General features: G+C 42.0%; 4 protein-coding genes across 12 annotated transcripts; 3 read left to right on the top strand and 1 right to left on the bottom strand.

Moving 5' to 3' along the window:
- LOC6737077 (GTP-binding protein Rhes) lies at positions 1-23,243 on the top strand. 3 transcript variants are annotated; one of them, XM_039293221.2, is made up of 7 exons: positions 1-267; positions 4,503-4,894; positions 19,027-19,101; positions 19,177-19,821; positions 20,145-20,338; positions 21,171-21,354; positions 21,425-23,243. In XM_039293221.2, the coding sequence occupies exons 4-7, from the start codon at positions 19,304-19,306 to the stop codon at positions 21,831-21,833; spliced, it is 1,305 nt and encodes a 434-aa protein (XP_039149155.1). In that variant the 5' UTR covers positions 1-267; positions 4,503-4,894; positions 19,027-19,101; positions 19,177-19,303; the 3' UTR covers positions 21,834-23,243. The 3 variants fall into 3 exon arrangements, with proteins under 3 accessions (XP_039149155.1, XP_039149157.1, XP_016030703.1); XM_039293223.2 differs by lacking the exon at positions 4,503-4,894; XM_016170082.3 differs by lacking the exon at positions 1-267 and having other exon boundaries at positions 4,311-4,894; positions 19,027-19,821.
- On the top strand, positions 4,919-8,643 carry LOC6737080. Of its 5 annotated transcripts, none has more exons than XR_001599772.3 (6): positions 6,164-6,992; positions 7,051-7,195; positions 7,252-7,530; positions 7,583-7,925; positions 8,023-8,308; positions 8,405-8,643. XR_001599772.3 is itself a non-coding variant. In XM_016170078.3 (5 exons), exons 1-5 carry the CDS (start codon positions 6,787-6,789, stop codon positions 8,566-8,568), a joined length of 972 nt encoding a protein of 323 aa, XP_016030714.1. In that variant the 5' UTR covers positions 6,151-6,786; the 3' UTR covers positions 8,569-8,643. The 5 variants fall into 5 exon arrangements, 3 of the variants coding, with proteins under 3 accessions (XP_044778789.1, XP_044778788.1, XP_016030714.1); XR_001599770.3 differs by having other exon boundaries at positions 8,402-8,643; XM_016170078.3 differs by lacking the exon at positions 8,023-8,308 and having other exon boundaries at positions 6,151-6,992; positions 7,583-7,760.
- LOC6737079 lies at positions 12,365-13,813 on the top strand. 2 transcript variants are annotated; one of them, XM_016170081.3, is made up of 5 exons: positions 12,365-12,982; positions 13,035-13,179; positions 13,234-13,359; positions 13,413-13,562; positions 13,627-13,813. In XM_016170081.3, exons 1-5 carry the CDS (start codon positions 12,834-12,836, stop codon positions 13,789-13,791), a joined length of 735 nt encoding a protein of 244 aa, XP_016030712.1. In that variant the 5' UTR covers positions 12,365-12,833; the 3' UTR covers positions 13,792-13,813. The 2 variants fall into 2 exon arrangements, with proteins under 2 accessions (XP_016030712.1, XP_016030711.1); XM_016170080.3 differs by having other exon boundaries at positions 12,851-12,982; positions 13,063-13,179.
- LOC6737078 lies at positions 13,800-15,800 on the bottom strand. Of its 2 annotated transcripts, XM_002083889.4 has the most exons (3): positions 15,368-15,795; positions 14,305-14,529; positions 13,800-14,029 (listed from the first exon to the last, which is right to left on the bottom strand). In XM_002083889.4, the coding sequence occupies exons 1-3, from the start codon at positions 15,708-15,710 to the stop codon at positions 13,806-13,808; spliced, it is 792 nt and encodes a 263-aa protein (XP_002083925.1). In that variant the 5' UTR covers positions 15,711-15,795; the 3' UTR covers positions 13,800-13,805. The 2 variants fall into 2 exon arrangements, with proteins under 2 accessions (XP_002083925.1, XP_016030709.1); XM_016170988.3 differs by lacking the exons at positions 13,800-14,029; positions 14,305-14,529 and adding an exon at positions 15,132-15,239 and having other exon boundaries at positions 15,368-15,800.
- Positions 23,244-26,230: the final 2,987 nt, after the last annotated feature.

Genomic DNA, 26,230 nt, shown 5'->3' with positions numbered 1-26,230 from the left:
TGTTCGTGAGTGGAGCAGGACTTTCCAAGCTCCCCGGATTTTTGCCAACCTACGAAAGGCGAATCCCGCCTTCGTACGTAAATATTTGTGTTTGCGAAACTCGCGTTCCGAGTTCCCAGTTCCCAGTTTCGACTTCAAAGTTTGAGAGTGTGAGTGCGTATAAAAAACTACGAGTGCGTTAAAAAGTTCACACACAAATTGCATTATTTCCGCGCTGCGATATATTGGCGCGTTTTTCATGCTTTCGCATATTTTTTTTTCGTCCTCGTAAGTGGAACAAAAGCGTAATGTATATGCGGGAAAGAAAAAGTTTGGGCGATTGTTGTGGATGTGAATTTTGCATAAGGACATGAGGAGCAGCACCCAGGAGATCCAAAAAGCGGAAGGGGTCGCTTTCATTCCGGACATAAGCACTCAGAAAAATGATAACAATGCACTTTAATTGAGAGAATATTTAATCCTTAAATATTGAGTTATACACAAAACATAAACTATTCTTTTTGAACTTATGTATTAAAACATTTTACTTGTTTTTTTTGGTTTTATCATTGAGCAAGCTGTTTTTTTCTAACTGCATATGTTACATACTTTCTTGTGTGGCTGGCAGCTCGTTTGTTTTAAAATTTCCATTTAAGCCCAGTGACTTACTTGCCGCTGCCGTTGTTGTGGGGATCAAGTAACTTGTGATTCCTGGGGCCAAGTGGTTTCTCGCCACCTGAAAATTAGTCGGAAGCCCCCCGATTTACAGCGAATTTAAGTGTATTAAGGCATTAGGCCAGGTCTTAGCCCCGGGCGGCGAACTTCTCCCTTCCATGTGGCCAAAATGTAATTTTCTTAGCACTTTTGTTCACGCCCGACGACACATGTTGTGGTTCACACACCAGCTCACCCGCATTTACCGCACCCACACAGATGACGGAAGAGACACACAAATACACACACACACACAAAGAAACCGCAGACACCGATACGAATGCCCCCCGGCAGCATTTACATACTCGCCCAAACATAAGCATAAGCGCAACTTAGCTTGCCAAAGTTTTTTGTTCAACTTTCCGTTGCCGCAGGCGAGCTTAGAATGGGTGTGCACTAAGCCTGACTAATTAATACCCTAACTGTTTGTGACAGGAATGGTATTTAATGGCTGTGCAAGGAGTGCCTATAAATATCACTCATACGCAGTGTGTACAATCTATTGACTCTTTTGGTTATAAGGATATACAACGAATTCTGAAGGATTACAAATAACTATTTATACACGCAAGTATTAGTGTAATGTCATACGTGGGATTCAAATTCATTGAAATATAAATGTTTTGCAGCCTATTTTTAGTACCTTCTATAAGCTCACACCATCTTTTGACTTATTTAAGACGATAAGGCAGCAAACTAAAGTGCCCATTTCGTACCCTACCATTACTGCTTGGCATATTTAAATGCTCAAAGGCCGGACTTCGAAAGTAGCTGGCAGAAATAATGCTTATAGCTGAATCTCCGTCCTCAAATCGTCTGGTTGACGACACGCTTAGCTTTCGCCCGTGGGCTGTGGCACTTTGGCACTTTGCCACCCTGGGATTGTGGCGACTTTAATCGATGGGCACGCTAATAGTTGGGTAGTGCGACATATGTGGGAATATCTGATGGGACTGTATTTCAACTCCTGCCTGCCAATCATTTCACGCTTGATTGCCGTCCACTGCCGGAGGCACCGGAATCCGGTGGCATCCGATGTTTTCCGTGGGATTTCGGGCTGCCAAGTCAGACATTAAGTCGATGGTGGCTGGGCCATCCAAAATACCCGGCTGAAATGCTGGCAATTCATCTAAATCAGGTCCGGCTGGCCGGCTCTGCGGTTGTGGCTTCCAATTAATTAAAACAAATTGTATTTGCCCATGGCCATGAAACTCGGCCGGCTGCTGATGGCCGGTCATCTGCCGTGTATATATACATACTACCATTCTTTTTTCAATTAATTGTTATTTCATTAGCTTCCATTACCCGCCGAGCAAAGCCACCCACGCGGGCTGTTAATGAAGTGGGCGCCCATTCACCTGGCAAGAAAGCGGAGCGAGTTGATCCTGGATACGGGGTAGATGTGCGTTATAATTTTCACTTTTATTGGCTTTTAATGAATGCGAAATTGCCAGGGATTATGAATACACTTGCCCATTATCTGCTGCAGGGCCATTAATTAGATTACAAAACGTTTTACGGGCTTTGGCTAGGGACTTATGAGATTTTCTCGCTTAAATGGAAGGTGTGTGCTTTGCAGCTTAGCTTTTAGTGGTTTTAAACATATTAATTTTAAACCAACGGTTTTTATTTATATCCAATTAGCTTATGATCGTGATTTATTAAAATTAAATTCTCTTCATTTAGTGATTTTTTATCACACGAGCGTTCTTTTAATATTTTACTGTGAAATGGCAAGCTTTTAGTTGCAAATGAAATTGAAAACACTGCTGATGTCCTCGGGACGTCGGGCACATTGAACAAATGTGATCGCAATGGCATTGTTACCGATTCAGTGGTCTGTGGATAGTGGATATCTGTGACCAGGTGCGAGTGGGTGTGCTCTGCATTCTGGTGCCGCTTGACTTGCATTCAGCAGCCGTCTCATTGACTTGTCAAGTGATGCTATCAAGCCGGGCTTGTGGTCGTTACACTGAATTTGCTTGTTTGTTTGTCCGCTCGGCTGCTGATTCACTTGTCTGCCGCCCGGCAATTGAATGCCACTCTGCGGCAATGCACTCCTGTGGGCTCCTGGCTGTCTGACTGCCATTCTGCGTGAGTCCTTTCAACACTTTGCACTTCCCGGCAAACAATCACATTCATTGACTTGCATTACGGTGTTTTGCAATGGTATTTCATTCACACATTGCGGGGCACAAAGGTGGGTGGTTCGTGTGGTTATTCCCTTTCAACCACTCGGCTGATTATTGCTTACTTATTGATAGCGAAACTGATTCGCCAAGGATGCGGCAAAGGCAGCGATAAGTTTGTTCCCTGCGGAGGCAGTGGAGCGTGCCACTTGGCAGGAGATACTTTTTATCTGCCACATACATTTTCCTGTCTTTCAGTCCCACGAATAACCCACAGAGATACTAAATTAAATCTGCGCCGAGTGGTAAAAGGATATTAAATGAAAATTGGGCGCAAACGTCACCAAAGTGTAGTTAAAACCGCAAATAATTCATATAAATCCATTTATAAAATGGCACTAAGCGTTTAAACTCACATTTTGGCTGTTAAATCAAAAGAGCAAATATTGCTTCCAACGCATTGCTATGCAAATTGTTATTTATTTCCATTTGGCATATTTATTTTCCGTTTTCACAATATTGATTTACGATATAAATTGCGTTGAACGAGTAGTATTTATATTGGTGTTTAGTTATAAATGTGAGTGAGTTTACGGAGAAATATAAAAAATGAAACGGAAAACAATCATAAAATGGCTAACAGAAACAATCTTTTCCAGCAGCAAGTATATTTTTCCAAACAAATTAAAGCCTGAAGTAAGCAAAACGCTCTGCTCATCCAATGTCCTCCTGTGGCAGTTAACTTTTAATTTCCTCACCTGAACACAGGCACTTGCCCACAGCAGGGGATTCCCCCACGCTGTCGCGAGTCCTGCGGAATCGTGAATCAGAGCCGCAAGCCGCAAAGGATACGCGGCAGACCGCATAAAAAAACACAAACAAAAACATCAGTTGAGCCCACTTTAGAGGTAATGAGGCGGTGTTAGTGGGTCGACGGCATTTGCCATTTACCATTAGCGATTCAGGCGCAAAGGAACTGGCTTATTTTCATAATTGCCGCGGCTTAGTCGCGTTCTTAGCGGCAAAAACAGCTAAGAACAGCAAGAGCGCAATTGTCGCTAATCAGGACGTCCCGCCCCTGCTTTTGTGGCCCACTCAATAAGCGACTTGATAAACATGCTGAAATGATTACAAAGTCAACAGCTTATTTGCCATGCCAGAGACATTCAAATCCTTAACTCGCCACTCAACTGAATCAAAGTGCGTGGCGTAAGCACGATTTCTTAATTATGTGTACCCACGAGTGCACAGAAAGAAATTAAGATCTTAAAGATACATACTACATCCCAAGTGGAAGCTGTTAAAAAAAGTTCAATAGAAAGTAACGTTTTTGGGTCAAAGTTTATACCTTTAAAAGATATTTTTTAGATTTTTCCCTTCATACGGTAAGGTTATTTTATGAACGATTTAGGATTTCTCTGTGAAATTGCATTAGCACTATTTAATTTCAAAGTAAATGGCATAGAAAATTATTTCGTGTGTGCTGTGGTGTGTTGACACTCAAGTTGAATGGATAGAATAAAGTATCTATTGGGGGTGGAGATGAACCGTACACCCGCTTGTTGCTGGCAAAAACTTTTCATTATATTTATGATACAGCTTGACTTTTGTTTTGTTTGTTTAACTTCTTGTCAACCTACATAATCTGGATCTCTCTTCGGCTCTCCACGACTCTGTTAGGATTCTTGTGTGCTCTCTTCTGCTGTTAAGCGAGTGCGCAGGTCGCCGGAGTTGGCAATTGAATTTCACAGTAATTTCCTGGCCACGACTGGCATACGCTTCAGATAATCACTCGTCGGCCTGCGAATCGGACGTGTTTTGGCCACGGAACAGACAAGATATATTATATTAAGGCGGGCGTTCGGTACCCGTTTGTTCATTCATAAAGCCGTGTCCTTTTACGCGAATGCCACAACAATCTCGCATCCTGGAGGACAACGACATCTCTCGTGTGTGAGTGCAAGTGCTCTTGTGTGTATTTTTGTGCCGACCGGAAATACTCGACCAAGGTGATAGAGAAACACACACAAAATAATTGCAAAGGACAACCAATTTAGCTGATGTCCATTCAGGTAAGCCAAAATTTGTCGACAGGACATTGTTATCGCGGCGCCATTATATTGTGTGATTTCTTCTAATGCAATTTGGGGACTATTTTATTCGATTTGCTATTTCTATTATATTTGATTTTATTGTTGCTGCCTATTTGATTTGTTGCCGGACACCTGCGGGCAAAGGGCGTATACATGGCGTATACTTAATGGCAAGACGAGCGACTGGCCCATAAAAGGCTTTCGGGGACTTGGGTTACCCGCACAACCACATTACCCACTCGAGGAGGTCCAAAAATTTTATGGTCTGCCACTTAAGTGCATCGGTGTCTTGGCTTTTGTCTTGACTTTTATAGTTGCTACTTGAATTTTAAACGCCTGTCATGTGTCTCTCCTGTAAGGCTAAGTGAAGCTGAATTTTAACGTAAATCTCTGCTGATTAAGTTGCTCCTCCGACAGTTAGAAATTCAACCAGCCCAGCAGAAAATATACACATTTCTGCGCCAGTAGACTCACATGCTTTGCATATTGCTTATCTAAATTGTTTTCTTCGTGCCTTGAGTGAAAAAAACATAGGGCCATTAAACCGAAGAAAACATACATACACACTCTCGGCTAGGCAATTTTTCAATGTCATTCCATGGCCTCAGAATTTTGACTTTGCCCATTAATAAATTAGTGAGCTGGGATCCTCAGTGTGCTAATTGAGTGGTAAATGCGAGGATGCCTTGATGTCAAAGTCCTGTGAAGGACGAGGGCTGATATCGCAGCTTAGGAATCAGCATCACGCAACTCCAAATTAAAAGAAATGTTCAAGATCCAGGAGCCATCAACAGCTGCGCCCACACGCCCACCCCGCCCATAAAGAAAGTAATTTGAGGCGCTTTCCCTAACCTTTCAACCCCCATCCGCCTTTCACTTCCGTCGCAGCCTTTCGCAGCCTTTCACACATCTTTTAGCACTTTGGCCAAACTTTGCAGCCGCTTTGGTTCTGGGTATATAAATAAATATATATACATATCTATATATATATATATGTTGGAACTCTCGATGTGTGGGAGTTTGTGTTTGCCCATCTTGTTTTTGAACAAATCTTTTCAACAATTCAAAATGTTTACTGGAACGAATTTATGGGATCTCACATCTGTCCCCGTTTTTTCGTCATTCTTGGCTTAAACCCTTCGAGGCCGTATACTCATTATATCCTTGTTGATTCTGTATTGAATGGATCTTTAAGAATACATCAGGAAGTACATATCAAATGCAGAGCATGCGAATTCATAGAAGTATTTTTCTGGCCAAAAGGTAAGACGAATCCTATAAAAAATTGAGGCATTTAAGAAAGACATTTCATGGAAAAATACTCTGTAACTTAAGATACTTGAAAATGAGCTTCATTTACGGGTGTAGCAAATTGTTGAGCACTCACAAAACAGCGATAAAAATATACTTAAATCAGCTTCGAAGATGAGTAGATAAATCAACCTGCGCCATAATCCTTAAGACTTAGCCATTGAAAATCGAGCCATCTATCATTCGGGAAATCTATTCAAGCTGAGTACAACAAGGATTCCCATCCCGAAAAAAAACAGAAACACAAAGAACTCCCTTTTGGCTGTCATGTGTTGCTGCCGTAATCATTTGATTTGGATACGCTTGCAAATTCCCTTAGAGTGTGTTATCTGCCGGAGTTTGGGGTATTGTTATGAGAAGAAAAAGGAATGAAATCCTTCAGATACTACCCCTTAGAAAGCCAGATGTTTAAACCGCATGTGGCAGTTAGGTGAGCTGTAAGCTGCAGCAACAAATGCTTTGCGTGTCAGGTTTCCTTTGTGATTTTTCTGTTTTAACTCATTTTCTCCGCTCTAAATATTCTTTTGGCGTTTTAATTCACATTCACAAGTGGCCCCAGGATGGCGTCGTCTAGTTCTGGTGCTAACCATAAACCACCTCCAGTTCCACCTCGTCCAGTGAATTTGCCACGCCCAAGTATGCTGCAGTCTGAGGGTCAGTCTGAAAGTCAGATATCCTCCAGATGCAGATACATAGTTTTGGTGTATCTCCTAGTCGTGGTAATACTACTGCTGGCCTTGGTTCAATGGGAACTTGTGTGCTACTAGTGAGTTGAGTTTAGAATCTTTATTTACTTGCCACATTAAACGGTATTTAACCCCTAGTAAATCATTAACAGATATTTTCTTGGCCAAGTACTGGATTAGTGTATCCTGCATGCTGATCTCAGCTCCACTTTTGGCCATATTCCTGCTAATTCGACAAGTTCGATATTTTCCAATTCTGGGATGGCTGCTTATGTGCTCCATTGTAGGTTTATTTCAGCAGTATTTTGCCCAGAATGTAGCCCATATTTCAGATTACAGATAGAGTTGATGGTAATTGGTGTTTGTACCTTGGCTGCTTACTGCCATGCGCTCACCTTTCTGATTTACTTTACCATAACTGCGATTTTGGTGATCGTCCTTGTGCTGATTGGATCCTTTATTCCCTGCGACTTAACTGCTAATGTGGCTTCGCTGTTCATCGTCAGTGTTCCGATATTGCTGTATAGCATATATTTACTTATGATCTTCATGATGATTGATTCGGACGATGGATTTTTCATATCCTTCGCTGTATTGGTTTTGGTTATAGTGTGTATGGTAAAGAAATATTTGCTGAATTTAGTACTTCCCTTAATTATTAGCTTCCCAGTTTATCATGTACCATGCCCAACTAATTAGCGGTTGGCGATACGCAGAGCTATATATCACCGATGGACTCTTTGCCGTGATCGTCCTTTTCTGTCACTTCTGCATTATCCTGATGCTTTTCTGCTTTTTGGATTGGCCCCAAATTGATGATGTTGATGATACTGATTCTTCTGAATTTGGTAAATCTTCAACCACTTATGATTTAACTAAAAACCTGCGCAATAAATTCGGTATTGGAATTTTTAATACGGCCCAACCTTTTGAAGATGTAATAAATCTTTGACTGAAGTTAATGTAAAATAATATATATATATTGTTTCCTTTAAGAAACATGACCATGCCTCGTAAGTTGTTATAACCCTTTGACTCCATTTAATTTGAATTTAATTAGTGTAGTTAATGAAAAGGAACGTTTATTAAACTAAGACTTGTATCCTGCAGGACGAATGAACAGCGGCACCAACACTTATTATTCACTTATTATTGCCACGATAATCCCTATCTTGTTTTAATCAAATTGAGCCGGGACTTATCTCTCATTGGCATAACCAAGGAGGAAAGGAGCAAGCGAGTAGTGGCCATCTGGCATGTGGCTTAAAGGATTCCCCCGGCTGGGAATATAAATTATCGCATTATGCTTGCAGCTCAGCTTTTTCGCCCGCCGTGCCATGATACCAATTAGTATAATTACCAGGGGAAGAAAAATGAAAACAGCACTTTTTAGTTGGTAAATACTTAATGAAAAGCGCAGTTCTACTCCGCATTTGCACATTGCTGTGCAGTGGGCATTAATTTTTATGAAATTGTTTTAACTTTTAAGCAGCTTACTGGGCTCTGTGGCCATTGGTCTCCTCAGCTGTCATTGAAGATGATTTTTTGGGTCAGACCACTCAGGACTTCGGGCGCCTGCTAAGCCCACTCGTCGACATTATAATAACATCCATCATTCTGGACCATACACAAATGACAACAACTGCCAAAAAGTAGCACAGTAGTAAAAATATAAACAAAACGGCCAAGGCACAGGGAAAACAAATAAAAAAAATAAGTAAAAGCCAAAAACAAGTTTCACTTGGACTGCTCACTGAGTAAACATGACATATTTTTGTTTACCCAAAACGTTTTCCTCGTTCTTCTTGTTAGAAAAGGTGGCTGATGGGCCTTTTAGGCCAGAAATGAATGGGCCCTTTGACCACCATTTAACCTGCCGTTTCGCCGCCTTCATACACTCGTCTTTATGCCTTCATATATATGTATATTAATATACATAGGAATATGTATAGGAATGTGTATGAGTGTTTATGCATCCAATAATAAGCAATTCGTGCACATAATTGGCAGTGGCATGAGCCGAAGCGGACAAAGTAAATAGCCATAATTAATGTATACAACATAAATGTGACCTGACCGAAATACGAAAAGCGGTCGAAGCTCACGAAACGACGGAGCCTCAAAAGAAATGTTTGTCTTCAACGGTGCACAGTGGCTCAAAATCACAGCTGATTTTCAGACTTGCTTTCCATTTTCAATCTCATATAATAGCATTGGGGCTATAAGAATGATTATAATTTTTACCAAAAATCAAATTTAAAATGGATATTGCTGATTACACATATCCCATAACAAAGGTCTCCTTGGAGCTATTCCACTGCCATCTGCTGAACGTTGTATGCTGTATAATGCGTATACGCCACGTTGTACGCAGTGGAAAATGTGCAATAAAGACCGTTTTTTTTTTCATTGATACGCAAAGCAGCGATATGGGCATCTATGTTATACAATGCAAAGTGTATATTGAGTGCGGAATGTTTAAGCCAGACATCTCTGGGAAATTGTGAAGGATGAAAAAAAGGGGGCGAGTGCGGACGGAAAAAAGAGCATCAGCCGCAAAATTGGCAGAAACAACAGGAAAATGTTTTTCGCCGGCGTCGCGATGCTGTTTCGCTGATGTTTCTCCGGCTGATTGCGTTGACGAAATCGCATTGACGGTCGAAAACACAGCGAAAAATAATAATAAACCATTTAAATAAAAAATTCAAAAATGACAATGAACAAAATTGAAAAACCAATCTTTCAACCGCAGGGACTACATATTTTTGAATTGACTATTAAGCAAATACTTTTGTTATATTTAAAGTTCTATGTTATTATTTTTATGTATAAATTATTGAAAACGTTTTTTTTTTCATAGGTTTTATTATTTTTGGTTTGTTGAGCATATGATTGTATTTTTTTCCGTGCTGAATCGGGAGCAACGACACATCCTGCGGATATTTGACGGCCTAGGGTGGCTCCACATTGCAGGAAGTGCTTCTCTGTGTGTGTGAGTGTTCCTGTACTTGGACACCCATCAAGGGTCTGAAGCATTCTCATTATTATAAAAAAGATGAGAGGCCGGCGGGTTGAGGACAAAATCCAAATTAGATTTGCACGTTGTGTCAATGACGGTTTGCTCAAAAACGCCGTCCGGGCGTCATTTAATTTTCATTTAATTTGGGAAAACACATTTTGGAGCGCGGCAAGCTCTAATCAGGCGCAAAGCCTTTTTATTCTGATAATAGTAAAATTAAATAAATGCAAACTGCTGTGAAAATTTGAATTTGAATTTTTGGCTGCTCGGGCACAAAAGATGTCTGCGAAATTTATGCGTTCCCCGCCGACGCGGTCCTTTAATTTTCCAAGGGAAGCCATTGTGATTGTCGAGCTACGGCGTTGACAGCTGCTCCCTTGGAAAACCATCGTTTTCCACAAAACCCAAAAATACCCCCGCCCACTTGATGGCCGCCTTTTGTTGCCTGCATCGCTGTGACATTTTTATTACAAGGGCTCATGAATTTTATTTGGCTCGCGAGCAAAATGCCGTCGATTTTATGGGTATTTCGGCCCAGCGGCATCAAATTTTCGGACTCGGGAGCAAAACTATTCGCCCAAGACGATCGAAAAGAAATTGTGTGCACAATGCGCTGCCCGCAAACAACTCTAATTAAAAAAGTTTTACGTTTAACCACTTGAGTTGGCTCAAACACACCCGTGCCGCACCGGCATATTACACACATGTGCACTTAGAAAAAAGTTTAATATTAATCATAAATTTGCTCGTGATTAAAAAAATCCAAAAATAATTGTATACGAAGAAAATTCAAAATTTATCATAATTTATTTTGACAAATATATTTAGCAAAAACTATAAATTAGTGAGCAATTGATATAGCATTTATTCTCCGTGCTGCATGTTTGTGGCATGTGAGAGTGTGGCTAGACAATCAAAACTTTTCCCACAGCCGAGGGAACTTCAAAGCAAAGACAACAGGCGGCCTAGGCGAAAAGGCAATGGAATTGTAAGTGTAGCTCCTCCAAAATGAGGAGGGGAAAGGAGAGGAGAGGAGAGCGGCGAGGGGCGGCAATAAAATTAATGAAGCGCCTCGGCTTTTAGCCGGCAGCCATGAGAGAGACATTAAAGCGGTTCGCCCGAACAGTTGTAAGTCATGTCATTGCCAATGTCTGCTTAAGTATGCGCTCAAAGAGTGCCGTTTGGCAGGAATTACGAGGACGATGTGGATGGGGATCCAGGAGTTGGCGCCAGGATCCAGAAACCAGGACAATTTCCCCGCGGGACAGCGGCCGTCTTGCTTTTGTTGATGGCGGTGGCTAATCTCTGATGTACACTTAATTATGTGGCACACTTTTGATTGCCGGCGGGGACTTGAGCGGAGTGTCCAGGCGGGAAAATGGCAACCCTTTCAGGTTTAGTCGACCACCCACCCCACCCACACACACTTTTTGGCCATGTCATGTAAATTTCATTTGGCAAATGCTGTTAGCTTGGCAGTCGGAGAGTATGCTACACTTTTTGACATTTTCATTCGACTTGGCAATGCAAACAAGCGAAAGCTGGAAAATCATGAATGATAGAGGTTTGCAAAGGACTAACCAAGCGGGAGAGAGACGGTTGGGGAGGAGCTCTCCTAATCCTTCTGCCAGCTGAAAAAGTTCCCAGCAAAGTTTCCAAGTTGAGCGCCAAAAAATCCTTATCACAACTTGCAGTGCATTCCATCAATTTTGCACCACTTTCAGTTCACCTCCATCTCTGCCATTCTATCTCCTCGCCGTGCTGCAATAAAGCAATCAATTTTGAGAACCCCCCCGCGGCTTTTCCCGCCCCTGCTCAGCTTTCCCTCACACTTTTCCCATCGTGGATGAACGACACCTTTGACACGGACCAGTGAAAAAGAAAAATATCGGCGCGCATCGAGTTATTCAACCGAATTGGTAATTGTTTTTAAATGAAACTCTTTTGTCCTTGGCCATGGCCAGTTGGCAGCAATTCAGCAGTTTAGCCGTTCAGCCGGTCGGTCCCCAATCAATCAAACAATCAAGCCATGTTTATCAACAGCGCTCAATATCGACAATAACTAATGAACACGAATCGCGAGTCTGAGTCGCTTCTTATCGGATTGTCTATGCCGCATATTGTCTGCTCATTTGGACTATTTCTGTTTGCAATATGCGCTATTTGCACATTTGATTGAATAAAGTTATGTACACTTGTCATGCAATCGAGAGATTAGGACTCAGGCGAAGCAGAAATCAACGTCATCGTCCTAGGGATAAACAATGCCGACTTACTTGGGCATTGATGTCGGTAAGGCTAAAATAATTAAATGTGAAGTATAATATACAGAGAGAAATATATGAATCATGAATTACCAAAAAGTTCTTAGATTTGTATTCGAATTATACGCAAAACTATGCCATAAGAACCTTTATCCTGGGATTAAGAATCAGACAAATCCTGTAACTTTAGGTAGGCCACGATGGAAATCATGAATTTATGCATTGCGCATACGCACTGTTTGCCCGCTATCAGTCGCAACAAATTAATGCGACATGGCAGCAATTAGTCCGGCCCTGCTAAATGATTTAAAACTTGCGCCAAAACTTTTGTCTCCCCTCCGCTTGTTTGTCCGCTACATTTTGCGCAAACTTTTAATTATTACACACTTGCGAGTTGTTGTTCAATTTGTTCGCGATGCTGCCAGATTATAAACTTTTGTCGAGTTCAATTATGTACGCCGAATCGTCGTCATTGTTTGTTCTAATTCGCTTCCATCAACTTTGTGCTCTGGACGGCCCATTTCGATGTGCAATTAGTGTGTCCATGCCGGGAATGGCGTAAATTTTTTATACGAAACTCAGAGCTACTTTGCCTCAGACGGCCTGGTGCCCAAAATCAAACTACTTTTTCTTTTGCCATGTTCGAGGCAGATATAACCATCTGGCCGTTTTTCCACTCGGAATCGGTGGATGATAGGCGAAGACATATCATAAGGGTTATCCTGGAGTTATGCGTCTTCATTGTGATAGGATTTTTTCACTGGATCCTGGTGCTAACCCTGCTGCAGTAAGATTTGGATAATAACTTTTTACTTAACGATTTATGTTAACACTACTAGCGATTGGTTTCTGGACTTGGTAAACAAGCACTCATCTGCTTTGCTCCTAGCTTTTGTATTTGGCATTTTCCTACTTTTCCTGTTTTCCCTAAGTATGCCGCTAAGGAAAATGTCCTGTGTCAATTGGCTGATTACGTTTATTATCGTGGGTATTCTAACAATTAAATTACCTAACAATGTAACCCCATAGCATATTAAGGTGGAATGTGTGGTAGTTTCTCTCAGTGTGTTGATCATATCCTCGGGAGTTCTTTATATGCTAGCCGGACTTCTGATTGTCAGCCTTGCATTTGTGTTTTGTACACTTATAGCTGCTCTAATGGCGGTAAGCTAGTACAGATAAAGGATGTTCAATAATCAACGAATATCCTGCCAAAGTATGACCTTACAGGCACCGGACTCTACCTTTATGTTCTAGCAACTGGCACTTACTCACTGAGCATATACTCCCTGGTATTGTATGTGGTTCTCGACGTGAGCTGGGGATTTTATCTCTTCGCAATCTGTATCGGCTGTGTGGTGATGATGGTAAGCATTTTTCGCATTTTCCCAGCCTGCAACTGTCCGCCGCATAACCACAAATCACTTGCAGTTCCTGATGTATCATGTGCAGTGCATCATGGGCGGAAGAAGGGCCTCGACCAAGTTGTTCGATGACAAGTTCGCCGCCCTGCTGCTGTTCCACGAGTTCATAGGCCTCTTTGTTCTAACCCTCTACTGGCGGCCCATAATGCATCGCCTGCAGTTGAAACAATAAACGAGCAGTCGGTTCTAAGTAATCCCCCTGTATTTCAAGCAGTTTTCCAATCTCCTCTCAGCCAGGCTCCCCAGTGGCTCCTGCCTGTGGCAGCCGCCCGGTCCTCTCATGTGCAGTCTCACATGATCCCGACACTCGATCCGTCCGTCTCCATTGCAATCCTCGCCTCCATATCGCTGCACATAGCTACGCACAATGCGCTCGGCGCACTGGACATCCACCACGCATCTTCCGTAGTCTGTGGGTTGAAGAGTGAGAGGTAGGAAATGGGTTAGTCGGTGGACATTACACGCTTGTGGCAGCCTGACAACAACAGGCTACACATGAACAAATTTACAACAAAATCTTGAAACTGAAGATGTTATTGTAAAGCAAACATTGAAGTCATTTAAATTTAATGGAAACATTAATGGTGTAGAGTACTTTAAAATTGCTTTCGTACAGCCATATGGCTTATACTTTCGACTTGTTGTAATTTTGTTGCCAAGCATTTTCGCTGAGTGTATTCATTACCCTGGGCGAGTGAGTCGTCCGGGTCAATTATCCGCAGTGCGTCCTGCCAGTAGACGTGGGAGATGCGATAAATGCCGCACGGCTCCTCCGGTCGTCCTCGGTTCCTGCAGATTGCCGGAATATTATCCGTGGCAGTGGTGGCCATGCAGGCCAGGCACTTGGCACTGGGCTCTGGGGAGGATGTCGGAGGCGGCTGGAATTTTGTTATCGTCGGGGTCTGGGCATCTGCAAAATGCATTCCAAAGAGGGCCCAATTAGCCGTTTAATCGAAACTATTTACCACACAATATGGCTAACAGCATGCAGCATAGTTGGCAGAGTGTTCCCCATAGTTCCCGTGGACGTAAATAGCTTCTAGACCTCACGTTTAAACCGCACTCTCCTCGTTAGTTGCCAAGTTTTTGGAGTATGTTTTATTAGCAGATTTTCTGAAGCAACTTTAAATTGCACTTTTATGAACTTTAAATTGATGTAAAACATAGTTCCGACTATATTTTGGCCTTAAAAGTGCAGAGGGCGTTGCTAAACGAAACTTAAATTGAGTTCACATTTGGTGTTCATAAACTTCCTGTTATTTAAGAAATATAAGTCTTCCGTCGGCAAAATAATTGTTTCAGACTAAAGTTTTGAAGTCCAACTTAAGGCGAATGTGGAAACTATAAATCTATATTTCAAGCTGGCAAACTTTAGCAGATGTGTATTTATTATTAACAGTTTAATCTCAAACTTTTATGTGCTTGACATACTGTCAATGACTGTCACTTATTGAAATGACTGATTAAAAGTTGAATAAAATATGTGTGAGCATAATAAAAACAACTCACGCGTTGCATAGTTGTTGTGTAATGAATACAAGCTTTTATTTATAATCGCTATAATTTCGAAACGCTGAGATCTGCTGGTTCATCTAATGGCAATTCTAATCAGTCAGTCAGCTGAGAAAGAAAAAAACAGAGAAAAAGAGAGAAAATACCACTATCCCAACAATGGAAACCGCTTATAAAATTAACCGACGACTAAGAGCTTCTTAGCGATTGAACAAGAGTTCTTGCGGCGCACTCACCCACTCCGGCAACGGTGACCATGGGAAAGTCCTCCTCCAGGACCTCCACTTGCCCCCGATCCTTGAGATTGATGTGCAGTCGGCCCAGATGATGCTTCTGTCTTAAGTGCATGTAAATGGCGCCGATGATGAGCAGCAGGGCGATGAAAATGGCGCCCGTACTCAGGACTTGGCGAGTGCAGCAGGACCTTCGAGTCCATCGTTTCCGCTTCCGACTTTCCCCAGACATTGACAGCGCTTCGGCGTATTCCTGATGCTCCACCACCTTAGACTCATCCGTTTCCACATTATCCTCGCTGTATTTGGCCAGTTCCGCCACACTGCTGCTGCACGTGGGCTCCATGGCGAGCTGGCTTCTCCCTCGACTATCGCAAACCGACTAACCCAAGCGACTAGCTGGAACACTCTGCGGCATTTCTACATAGTACCAAGTTACAGGTGCTGCTCGAGATAACCTCCCCTCGATTATCGCTCAATGTTGTCGGCGTAATTGATGCCCGCCGACTGCGGTTTCTACATTCCCAGCGTTTTTTCGCCCGACCAGCTAATCTGTTCCAGCGTTTGTTCTCCATTCCTCCGGCATTTCGGTGATTTTTCTCTCGCATTCAAGTGGCGCTCACCATGGTGATTTTTCTCCAATTCCCCAACATCAGTAGTCGTACACCTCAACAAGTTTAAATTGCATGCGGTTTCATTGCCAAAAGTGGCACGAATTTAAACTAGAGGTGTGTTTATTCTAAAAGTACTATATTCGGCAGCAATGGCGACCACGCCACGCTTATTTTGCAAATAATACTCAAGCTAATATGATTCAAATTATTTCAGAAAGTGTTTATATTATTTGGTTGCATAAAAATATTAGCAAGACTGAAAATTATCAAAAATGTCGTATCTGTATTTAATTTAAAGCTTTGTATATTTTCAATTTCTCTCACCTTTCATTGGCATTCGATTAATTATAACAGCTCTAAAAAATAAAAATTTTCATGAAATCAAGGTTTAATATGTTTATATATATTTTTAAAATATATGTTTTCGTGACACCGAACATAATTTAATTGAAAATTTCAGCAGTAAGTCGTTTTTATACCTTTTATTACAATACATTTCATTTTTTCACGTGTTACTTTAGATTGGGTGTCGATGACACTCCGCTTCCATTTGCGACATGACAACTTATGGCAGGCGTCCATTGAAAGGGGGAAATGGGTGGCGATATTTGTCAAATGGGAGGTGGTTGGGTGGCTGGTTTGGCTGATAACCTTGCGCATTTGTATGCGCGAATTGTAAACAAATATGAGAAATTGTTGAGACTCTTGCGGCGAAATTGGAACGAAAGTGGGGGCAGCAAACAACAGCAGCCGTTTGTGGCACCAGTATCCAGTGGAAGGAGCGGCATCCTTCGAGAAGGGGTGTGGCCAGGACGTGCTCGAAGCCTCCTGAAGTGCCACTTCTTCATACGCAAACTTACTTCACGACCATCGAAATCTGTCAACAGCAAAGTGTGGGTGTACCCGTGCAATGCATCCTAAAATACTGCAAATCTCTGTTTACTTCCCATTTATTTGTATTATTTTTCTAAAATATCTTCGATCAAGTTTGTTTGCTATCAAGTGGGACAGCAAAGATTTTTCGAAAAGTTTTCATTGAGATGAGAACAAAGTTATTGACACCTTCCAATCACGCCTGGCATTCTTGGACTTTTGGCACTCAGCCAATTTTTACAAACTGCTTTCAAAAGTTTAAATAGAAAAGAATTCCATGTATTAGGCAAATATCAAACAAATTAATAGCAAACATTTTTAAAGATTTCATTTGAATTTATTTAAGTTATTCATTTCATTATTAAAGAAATAAACTAATCTGTTTATAAAGAAATAGTTTCATTATTTTTCCGGGCATGTTCAAATATTGTTTAAAAATTTGCCAAAACTATCGTCTCCCTTTTTTGGGGACGCCTCTGAATTCATCCTGCACAGGTGCTCGGCAAATAAAAGAAATGCTCCGTCACTTAGTTGATTATTCTTTCAGTTTTTCTGTACAGCAGCCATTTCCACATTGCCTCGCCAATGTCGCCATTGTCTCAAGGCGTTTCCGTTTCCCATTTCGGTATGTTTTTCTCCTCATACGGCCAAGGCAAAAAGTCATTTGTATGTGTAGGGGTGCGTGAGGTTTTCGTGCCCCTTACTAACACATGGCCAGATGAAAGGACGAGCCAGACCGCAAACCAAAATCAATTATGGAAAAATTACCAGTAGTTGGGCTAAATGGCCTTTATACGGTTTGGATTGGGATTGCTTTTGGGATACGAATAGGATGGGGGTGTCGCCATGCATGTGAAATAATATGCGGTGAATTCTTTTCTTGCAAATTTTCCACTCCAGTTCCTTTTGTGAGCTGGCATTTAAGAACTCGTCCTCCGGTTTTTCGCCGCCCGCGGAAAATGCACGAAAACGGGAAAGGAAAATGAAAATGAGCTGAAATCTGAACGCGAGTACGGGCACTCGGCGAGCACTTGGTGCACTCGATTATGGTGGGCGGCAAGCTGCCGTTCGGCGGTAACGGTAACGGCTCTTTCCGGTCTGATTTTGCCACCCACTTCCTCTTTCCGCCCAGTTTGACCGCCTCGTCCTTTTGCCGCTACCGCTGTTGCATGCGATATGCATGAGTTGAGCCAATGTGGCCATTCCGGCTGATGTACACGGGGCACGTAGCATGCTAAAACAAAGTTAATTAGATTTGCGGCAAGATGCCCATTATGGGTTAAATGAGGAAGGGGTGGTCAGGCAATGGCCCTTTTAATGCAAGGAGTGCAGCTGGTTTTTCACAATTTCCTTTTCATTGGCTTTGGTGAACTTGGGAGTTTGCCAATTTCTACATCAATCTGCGGGAAATTCGGAATATAATGCTACTACTACTGGACACTACTCATTCTGGATAGCTTGTAACGAAGACCGCTTTAAATTTTTCTATAGCCATCTATAACATTTGTGTTATTTTAGTAGAGTTGAACGCAATTTAAATTTGTGAATTTGATCATTTCCTAAGCCGATTAGCATCTTCAGTTAGGATTAAAATAGTCGAAACCAAATAATGCAGTACATTTTGGGCAACAATTCAGCAACAATTTGTGGTGCACTTCAAGGATGTGAAAACTAAATTAACTTAAGCTTAGTTTACCTACGATTTTAGTTTTCAAACTTTTTCCGAACATTTCCATTTTGAAGACGGCTCATGTAGTTGGAATTTATCAGGCTTAAGGTAGTCAAAATATCAAAGTTCACTTTATTTCCCCAAACATTTCATTTCAGCAGCAAAGTGGTAGAAATGTAAAGTTATTTTGCTAACAATCGGATTATATCTGCATTTAGGCAACTTTGCCCAACTGCAGATAATCTGATTTCGGGTGACGGGTATGTGGTAGTCGAGGATTCGTTTTCCACTTACATTTTCCTCTTGCATTTTCCTCTGCTCTTTCATTGGTTTTTGTGTGGTTTATTCGTCTGGTTGGGCCACGGGGCAATTACCGTGCTTAATGGCCTCCAAAATGTTTGCCACCACCACGTAGACTCGACTTTTTCTTGCCGGTTCCTTTGAGTAGATGGCGTAACTTTTTTTTACATTTACGAGCTGAATGCGTTTTACATCTCTTTTTGCAGTTTGAAAGGAAGCGAAGGCAGCACATCTAATGCATTTCGTCCGGGATAAAGTTTATACCATTAGGGCGGCATGAGGTACATATGCAAATGTCAGCTTGTTAACGACAAAGTTGAATGATTGAAAATGCAAATTGCAACCGCAACTGCTAGGCTAAAGAACAACAACAACTACAAGAACAACAAGAAGAAGTGCAATCGCGGTGCATCAACACCACAAATTAACCCACCGGTGGTGCCGACGACAACCATTTAAAGTGGCGGAAATGACACAGTCAAAATGTATCGCTGCAAAAATTGGTTTTGTGCGCGCAGCAACAACAACAACTACGTCGATGTGGCACTAAGCGAGGCGCCACCCATCCATCCCAGTGCAGCAGCAACAACCACACCGAATAGCCGCAACTTTAGCGCCAGCAACAATAATAACGTGCGAAGCAACAGCAGCAAAAGTAATCAGCAAACATCGGCACATAGAGGCGCCACCACCCAACCCACCCAAATCCCCCACACCCAACACTCGAGCACCACCCACTCGACCGATGAGGCTTCTCCACCACAGGCCCACGTGGTTACCTTTCTGGACGAATCCACAGCAGGCGGGAGCAACGGTGCCGTGACCAGCAGCCGCCTGGTCACCACCGCCGAACTGCACCAGGCCCATATGCTGGAGCACCACTCGAATCTGGACGCCATCGAGCAGGCGGACGACTTCATCTACGGTCCTGGCGCAGGACTTTCGCTGTGCGACGACAGCCTGCCATCGGCCAAAAACTGCTATCGACTGGTCATGCTCGGGTACGTATACGACCCGTGAACGGGCACTGAAAACAGTAGTTTACTCCAAATAAATGTATTCAATGAAGAATTCAAATTTTTGCATAACTTTTTAAAGTCTAGCTTATATTTAAAAGATTACCCAAACCACCATATTTAATATTACCATTTAATCCTTGAAGTTCTTAATTTAAAATTTCTCTCACTGTATTAATCATCGAATGCATGCCGCCCATTCGAGTTAATTTTGAGCTCTTATTGGCGTTTCTTTGCATTCGATGAGTGGACAGGATGGCGTCAATTTCAAAATCCAATCTCGATTTGCAATTCTCCTTCCCATGCAGCTCATCACGCGCCGGCAAGTCATCGATTGTGGCACGTTTCCTGGGCAATCGGTTCGAGGAGGCCTACACGCCGACCATCGAGGAGTTCCACCGCAAATTGTATCGCATACGGAATGAGGTCTTTCAATTGGATATTTTGGATACTTCTGGCTATCATCCGTTTCCCGCAATGCGACGTTTATCATTTCTAACTGGTGAGTGTGACGTCTTGGCCATCAAATAGTTGCATGTGTGTGCGGCATTCCAAGGATATTCGGCAATCGCCGGGAACGCACGTTCTATCACTTAAGTTGTCGACTGCCCTCATTGGGTGCCATTTAATGTCCTATAAATTATCATAAAAATCAGGCTCAGCTGCTGGTAAACAAAGTTGGGTTCTATACCCTTTCAACCGACATCAATGGCAAGGGCACAGTTTTGGTAACTTTCATTGGCCATAAAGGGGGTCACATTTATTTAAACTATGATAAATGGACCTGCGATTATGTGCAAGGACCTTTAAACTAGCTTTGCATAAATTAAATTTTGTTAGTTGTGCATAATTTATTGTAATAGTTTCATAGGACACTAATAGGTAAAGTTATTACTCGAAATGGTTAATGTCAAACTTATTACCAGTTATATATAGAACAATGTCCTTCCACCCCAAAATATTTCTACGAATATCCTGATCATAATGAAAATACTTCGTTTTTTGTCAAGTCACGCCCACCCAAGAAGTACTTCCTACTCATAAAAATATGTTTGAATGGCACCCAGTAAGTAGGGTATTCATGTCTCAGTAGAATGCGTCTATTGATTTTCCCATTCCCAATTTTCGGGTATCCGAATTACCCTAAACAACCCAGACCCCACACACGGTCTGAAATACATTAACATAGCGGAGATGAGCTTCAGATGTCAGTATCGTTTTATATAGTGTCTGGAAAATTGCGAGTGCGTAGGTCATAGATGCGGAGCCATAAATAAGCAATAAATTTGCATTTGCTAAATCAAACGACGATTAATGGTCCCCTTTTATTGCAGGGGATCTCTTCATCCTCGTCTTCAGCATGGATTCCCGCGAGTCCTTCGAGGAGGTGGTGCGCCTGCGGGAGAACATCCTCGAGACCAAGTGGGCTGCACTTAATCCCGGCTCCGGGTTCAAGAAGAAGAGTCTTCCAAAGATACCCATGATATTGGCGGGAAATAAATGTGATCGAGACTTTAAGTGAGTATATCTGATTTGGACTATGCTGTAGTAAAATGCAGACTCATCCCAGTAAATACTTTTCCCCCAGAACTGTTCAGGTGGACGAGGTGATGGGCTACATTGCTGGCCAGGACAACTGCTGCACCTTTGTGGAGTGCTCGGCTCGTCAGAACTACCGCATCGATGACCTATTCCACTCGCTGTTCACGGTCTCCAATCTGCCGCTGGAGATGACCCCGAATCACCATCGTCGATTGGTCTCCGTCTTCGGGGCGCCCTCGCCACTCCCACCTCATGGATCTGCGGTGGGCGGGACCAAGAAGAACGCCCTGTCCATCAAGAGGAGATTCAGCGATGCCTGCGGTGTGGTGACCCCGAACGCGAGGAGACCCAGCATCCGCACCGATCTCAATCTGATGAGATCCAAGACGATGGCACTGAATGAGGGCGAGGGTGTGAGGAGTCCTTCGCGTTGGAACCGCTGCGCCCTGATGTAGAAAACCTGGGCAGTGTGATAGTAGTGATGAGCGGATCCATCAGGGATATCAGGCGAAATTGCGGTTGATGGAGCAGAAACTAATTATAAACGCAGCGATTGGGTGATTTCGATAATATAGTGTAAATACTCGATTAGTCAGGTAGTGGCAAGTTGAAACTATTTATTAATTATGCATTTAGCACTTTCTCGCCAACTACGGACAAAAGACAAAAGCCGCGCAAATTGTATTTTATTGCATAATTAAAATCTGAAGGGATACTTGCATTGACTGCCCCTCACCTCTGCTTGACCAATTGTCCAAACTGAATAATCCTACGCACTTGATGCTCAGTTTTTCCTCTTTAGTTTTGCATTCATTTTCCCATTTTAATTGCATTTGTAATTCTGATCGTTGTAATTGCACATTTACTTGACGCACACACAAAAAAACCAAAACGCAGAGGACAATAATGTTAAAACGTATTCGGAATTGCGGGATTCGTAATTGTTATTCAATTTTAATTTATAGATTTAGCCAATTGAATTTACATGAATTTATATTGAACTAATTTAATGTTATCGTTGATTGTTGAAGATACCAATTTGAAAATTTGACCGTCAGTAGGTCGTCCTGTTATGACACATACTCAACTCAACTATCAGCCCACGAAAACCTTTCGAAAGATTGCATATCAGCCAAAACTGGAACAGAAATACACCGAATCAAAACTATTGAAGGGAATCTTGACCAAACTTGATACCAACTAACTCTACTGTAACACTTGTACACCGATCTAAGCGAATCTAAGCCCAACTATGGTTAACTATATTGCAAAATGAAAAACTATAAGCAAACACACTTCTAGCGTTAAACCGAATTTATCAGATCTGTTCTCGGCTCGGTTTTTGGTCCCTTAGGGCGGATATCTAATCGAGAACAGCTCCGTAAGTTTAGAAAATTCGAGTTTCAATCTAACCTAAGCAACAGCAACAATTTTCGCGAGTTTAACATTTATAAAGTATTATCAATAATGGAAATAAAACATATGCGTTTCATCGCCAAATGAAACCAAGACCAAATGATTATTCTAGCTATACCAATAACATAAACGCTAATATAAAAAGGTATTACCTAAAAAGTTATTACAAATTCAAGCATAAATATTTTAGGCAATTATCGTTAATGTAAAAACAAAAAAACGAAGTGCAAATATTTACAAAAATTCGCGTTGGGCCAAAGTGCACAAATAGAAATATTAATTGAACTAAGGATAGTACCCGAAATTCGGGCGAATGTTCTCCAAAAATTATAATGATTTACGATTAACCATGGAAGCTAACTTTTTAATGCTTTGGATTTGCATTATTTATTTACATATTATGTATATTGTAAACAATTGAATTACGATTAAATAAAATTTAAAACAGACGAGAATTGGGGTTTGGAAGTTTGGGTAAAAGCTTCAATAACATGGCAAAGAAAACATCCTTTGAGCTCTAAAGCTCTACGTTGAATAAGCTTCTGTAAAGCTCTGAAGGATACAAGTTCAATAGTGCTGCGATAAATAGTTCACGACGAACCAGTAACTCCGTAATTTTTTCTTTATTAGTTTTTGTTATATAAATTTATTTTATATTGCATAGTACAATAGGTATACCCAAAAGAAGTTTGACATGACCATTGACTGAAGTTTTGTATTTCTTCTTGCTAGAATCAACAATCTAATTGCCTTTATATTATTCAAGTCTAGTTAGGACTTGGACTTTACTGTTTACCCTAAATTGCCTACATTGGGTTTATGCATAGGAAAAGCTTTCATTTTCAGGGAGTTTTGAAACCAAGATAAAAACTTCAAAGCTTCAATGTTATTTTCGAAACTGCTCTTTCTTCCACAAAAAATTAAACGTTATGAACGCGTTTGTTAACAAGATAACCGCAACATAATTGGTTTATAATTAAATGGGAAAGGCAAAAGTATATTTCTCTCCACTCCATACACTGTGCACCTTGCGTATACTTAATGTGACGACACATCCGTTCATATAGGACAACAAATCGCAGCGTATCCTGCCTCGTTGACAACAACAATCTGCCACACATTGGCCCAAATTACAAGACACTGGCTGGCAAAAAATTTATGTTTTACAGACGAGCCGGCCTGGTCCTAAATAATGGCCAGTTGCCATCCTGGAAAAGTAACAGGAGCACGTGCACGTGGCGATGACGCCGACACATTTACGCCCAATTGAACAATTTTCCGGGAAAGCGGAGGAGCGGGAAATGGCTAAAGGGAGACGCAGGACGAAGGCGGTCCATGTGGCTGGAGGGCATCCGCTCAAAAGTGCAGTCAATTTTAATTGCTTGTCTGATCGCAGACAGGGGCTATTAATAGGCTTATGGCTTGCATGATATACCCACGCTATATCCCGATGCGGAAACCTACTCCATGTGGCTTTTGGGGGCGTTGCCAGTCGCTGGCTTATGCAAGTGGATTGTTTCAACAGCTGGAACTGCAGATGGCCCCCTTAAGCCCCTCGATAATCACGTGGTTAGCTGGCCACCCCACAATGGGTCATTGTGGAAAGCGGGAAGCGAAACTCCAGCTCCCCTGATACCTAATACAATTTGCATATGAAATTTGCCGTCTGCCAATTACAATTCGGCCAAAATAGATTAGTTCCCAAAAAGCCAAATCATAATTTTAATTATGTATTGGGACGCCACTGCTCCACGCCTCGACTGCTAATTAAAAGTTAAGCATTTTAGCATTTTGATTTCATTGTTTTATTTCGATGATCCTGGCTAGTTTAATTAGTGGAAGATGGCTAAATGCTGTCATGGCCATTGCATTCGCACCTGCACCTGCACCTGCATCTTTTCCAGGTGGTAAATGCCGATTGCCGAGGTGGCAAATATTTACCCAGCAGCAAAATGGAAAAGTTATCGCACGTTTCCCAGCCAGACTTTGCTTAGCGCTATTTAACTATCAGTCGGCCGAGGGAAAATAAGACCAAGAGCGGGAAAACTTTCTATGTAAGCAGGACTCGTGTTGACGATGCCGTCTTTAAGTCAACTAAACCTGTTCACTAACAGGAAATATAAGCACTGAAAAAAATTGAATGAAAATAAACAGGAAATTGTAACTAAAAAAATAAAAAATTATATATCAAAAACATTTAAATTAATTTCAATTAATTTTTTTATTTCATTTTAATTTTAGAACAATCTTCTAAGCTAAAACACAAAAATCTTTGTCTAAGAATTCACATTTAAATGTTAATTAAAATGTGAAGGGTTATTTTGTGCTTTTAATAGTTTTTTATCTCAGTGCATTTGTTGGTGGCGCCACCATCGCTGGCGTATTTGCTTATTGTGTTTGTAAACATTGCTAACAACTTGAGTAATGCCGGCGACAATGCCAGTATTGCCACTTGCCACAGTGCCACGCCCACGCCACCAACGCCTGCAACTGCTAATAGGGCGGCATTGGTAGGGGGGTGCGGTGTGGATGTGAGGTGAGGTGAACCGAGGGGGATTCACCGCCGCTTCCTTGCAAGTTGTAAGTGCCCAAGTTTTTCAATTAAAAGTTGCTACCTTTTGTGTGTTACTGCGGCGGCATAACATAAATACGCATGTGTGTACACACACATTCACAGCGACGAAGGTGGACTTGTATATTTCCTGACTTTTCGCCTAATCACGATGCCGCTGATATATCAATAAACCACAGGGCAGAACGGAGGAGGATCGCCTGCATTGTAAATCAGCAGCAACCAGAAAGCAAACTCCTGGCAAACCAAACAGCCAAACAAACAGAAAGCAAACAAACAACCGAACGAAACGAAACTAAAGAACGAACGGCAAACGACAGGTGTTGAAGTCGAGGGCATTATAAATTCATACGAAAAAATACCGAAACGTCAAACAAATTGCAAGTTTTCAGTTGCATTTCCGCAAAACGTAACTGAAATAATACGTTGCCGGCAACGCAGCAAAGTATGCAACATAAAAGCCGGTGCTGTGCGGTTGGGCTTGCTTTTTGCCACGCCAAGCAAGCCATATCCCAATCCCTCCTCCACGTGGAGTTGCTGGTTATCGGATGGCGACGGGGCACACGGACAAATTGAAGGTAGGCCATGTAGCAGCCCGGGGCAACGTCTTCGACTTGGCAGCAAGGCCCTCTACCCCCTTGATAACCGAACCACCTTCACCTGTGCCCCCACTCCGCTCTTTTCCACGATTTTCCCGCTCGCATGACAAGTTGAAATGTTGACGGCTCACTGACATTGTCTGCCAGTGTATACGTGCCCTGTGCCATGGGTGTACTGCGAAAAAATTAGGTAGGCCTTCTAGCTTCAAAAGGTATATAGCATATAGGGTTTCTTAAAGAAATTATGACTCCTTTATCAAGTATG

Source organism: Drosophila simulans, chromosome 3L (assembly GCF_016746395.2).
Source record: "Drosophila simulans strain w501 chromosome 3L, Prin_Dsim_3.1, whole genome shotgun sequence".
NCBI lineage: Eukaryota > Metazoa > Arthropoda > Insecta > Diptera > Drosophilidae > Drosophila > Drosophila simulans.
The sequence above is the reverse complement of the archived record's forward strand: the minus strand, read 5'-3'. Positions and strand labels throughout refer to the sequence as shown.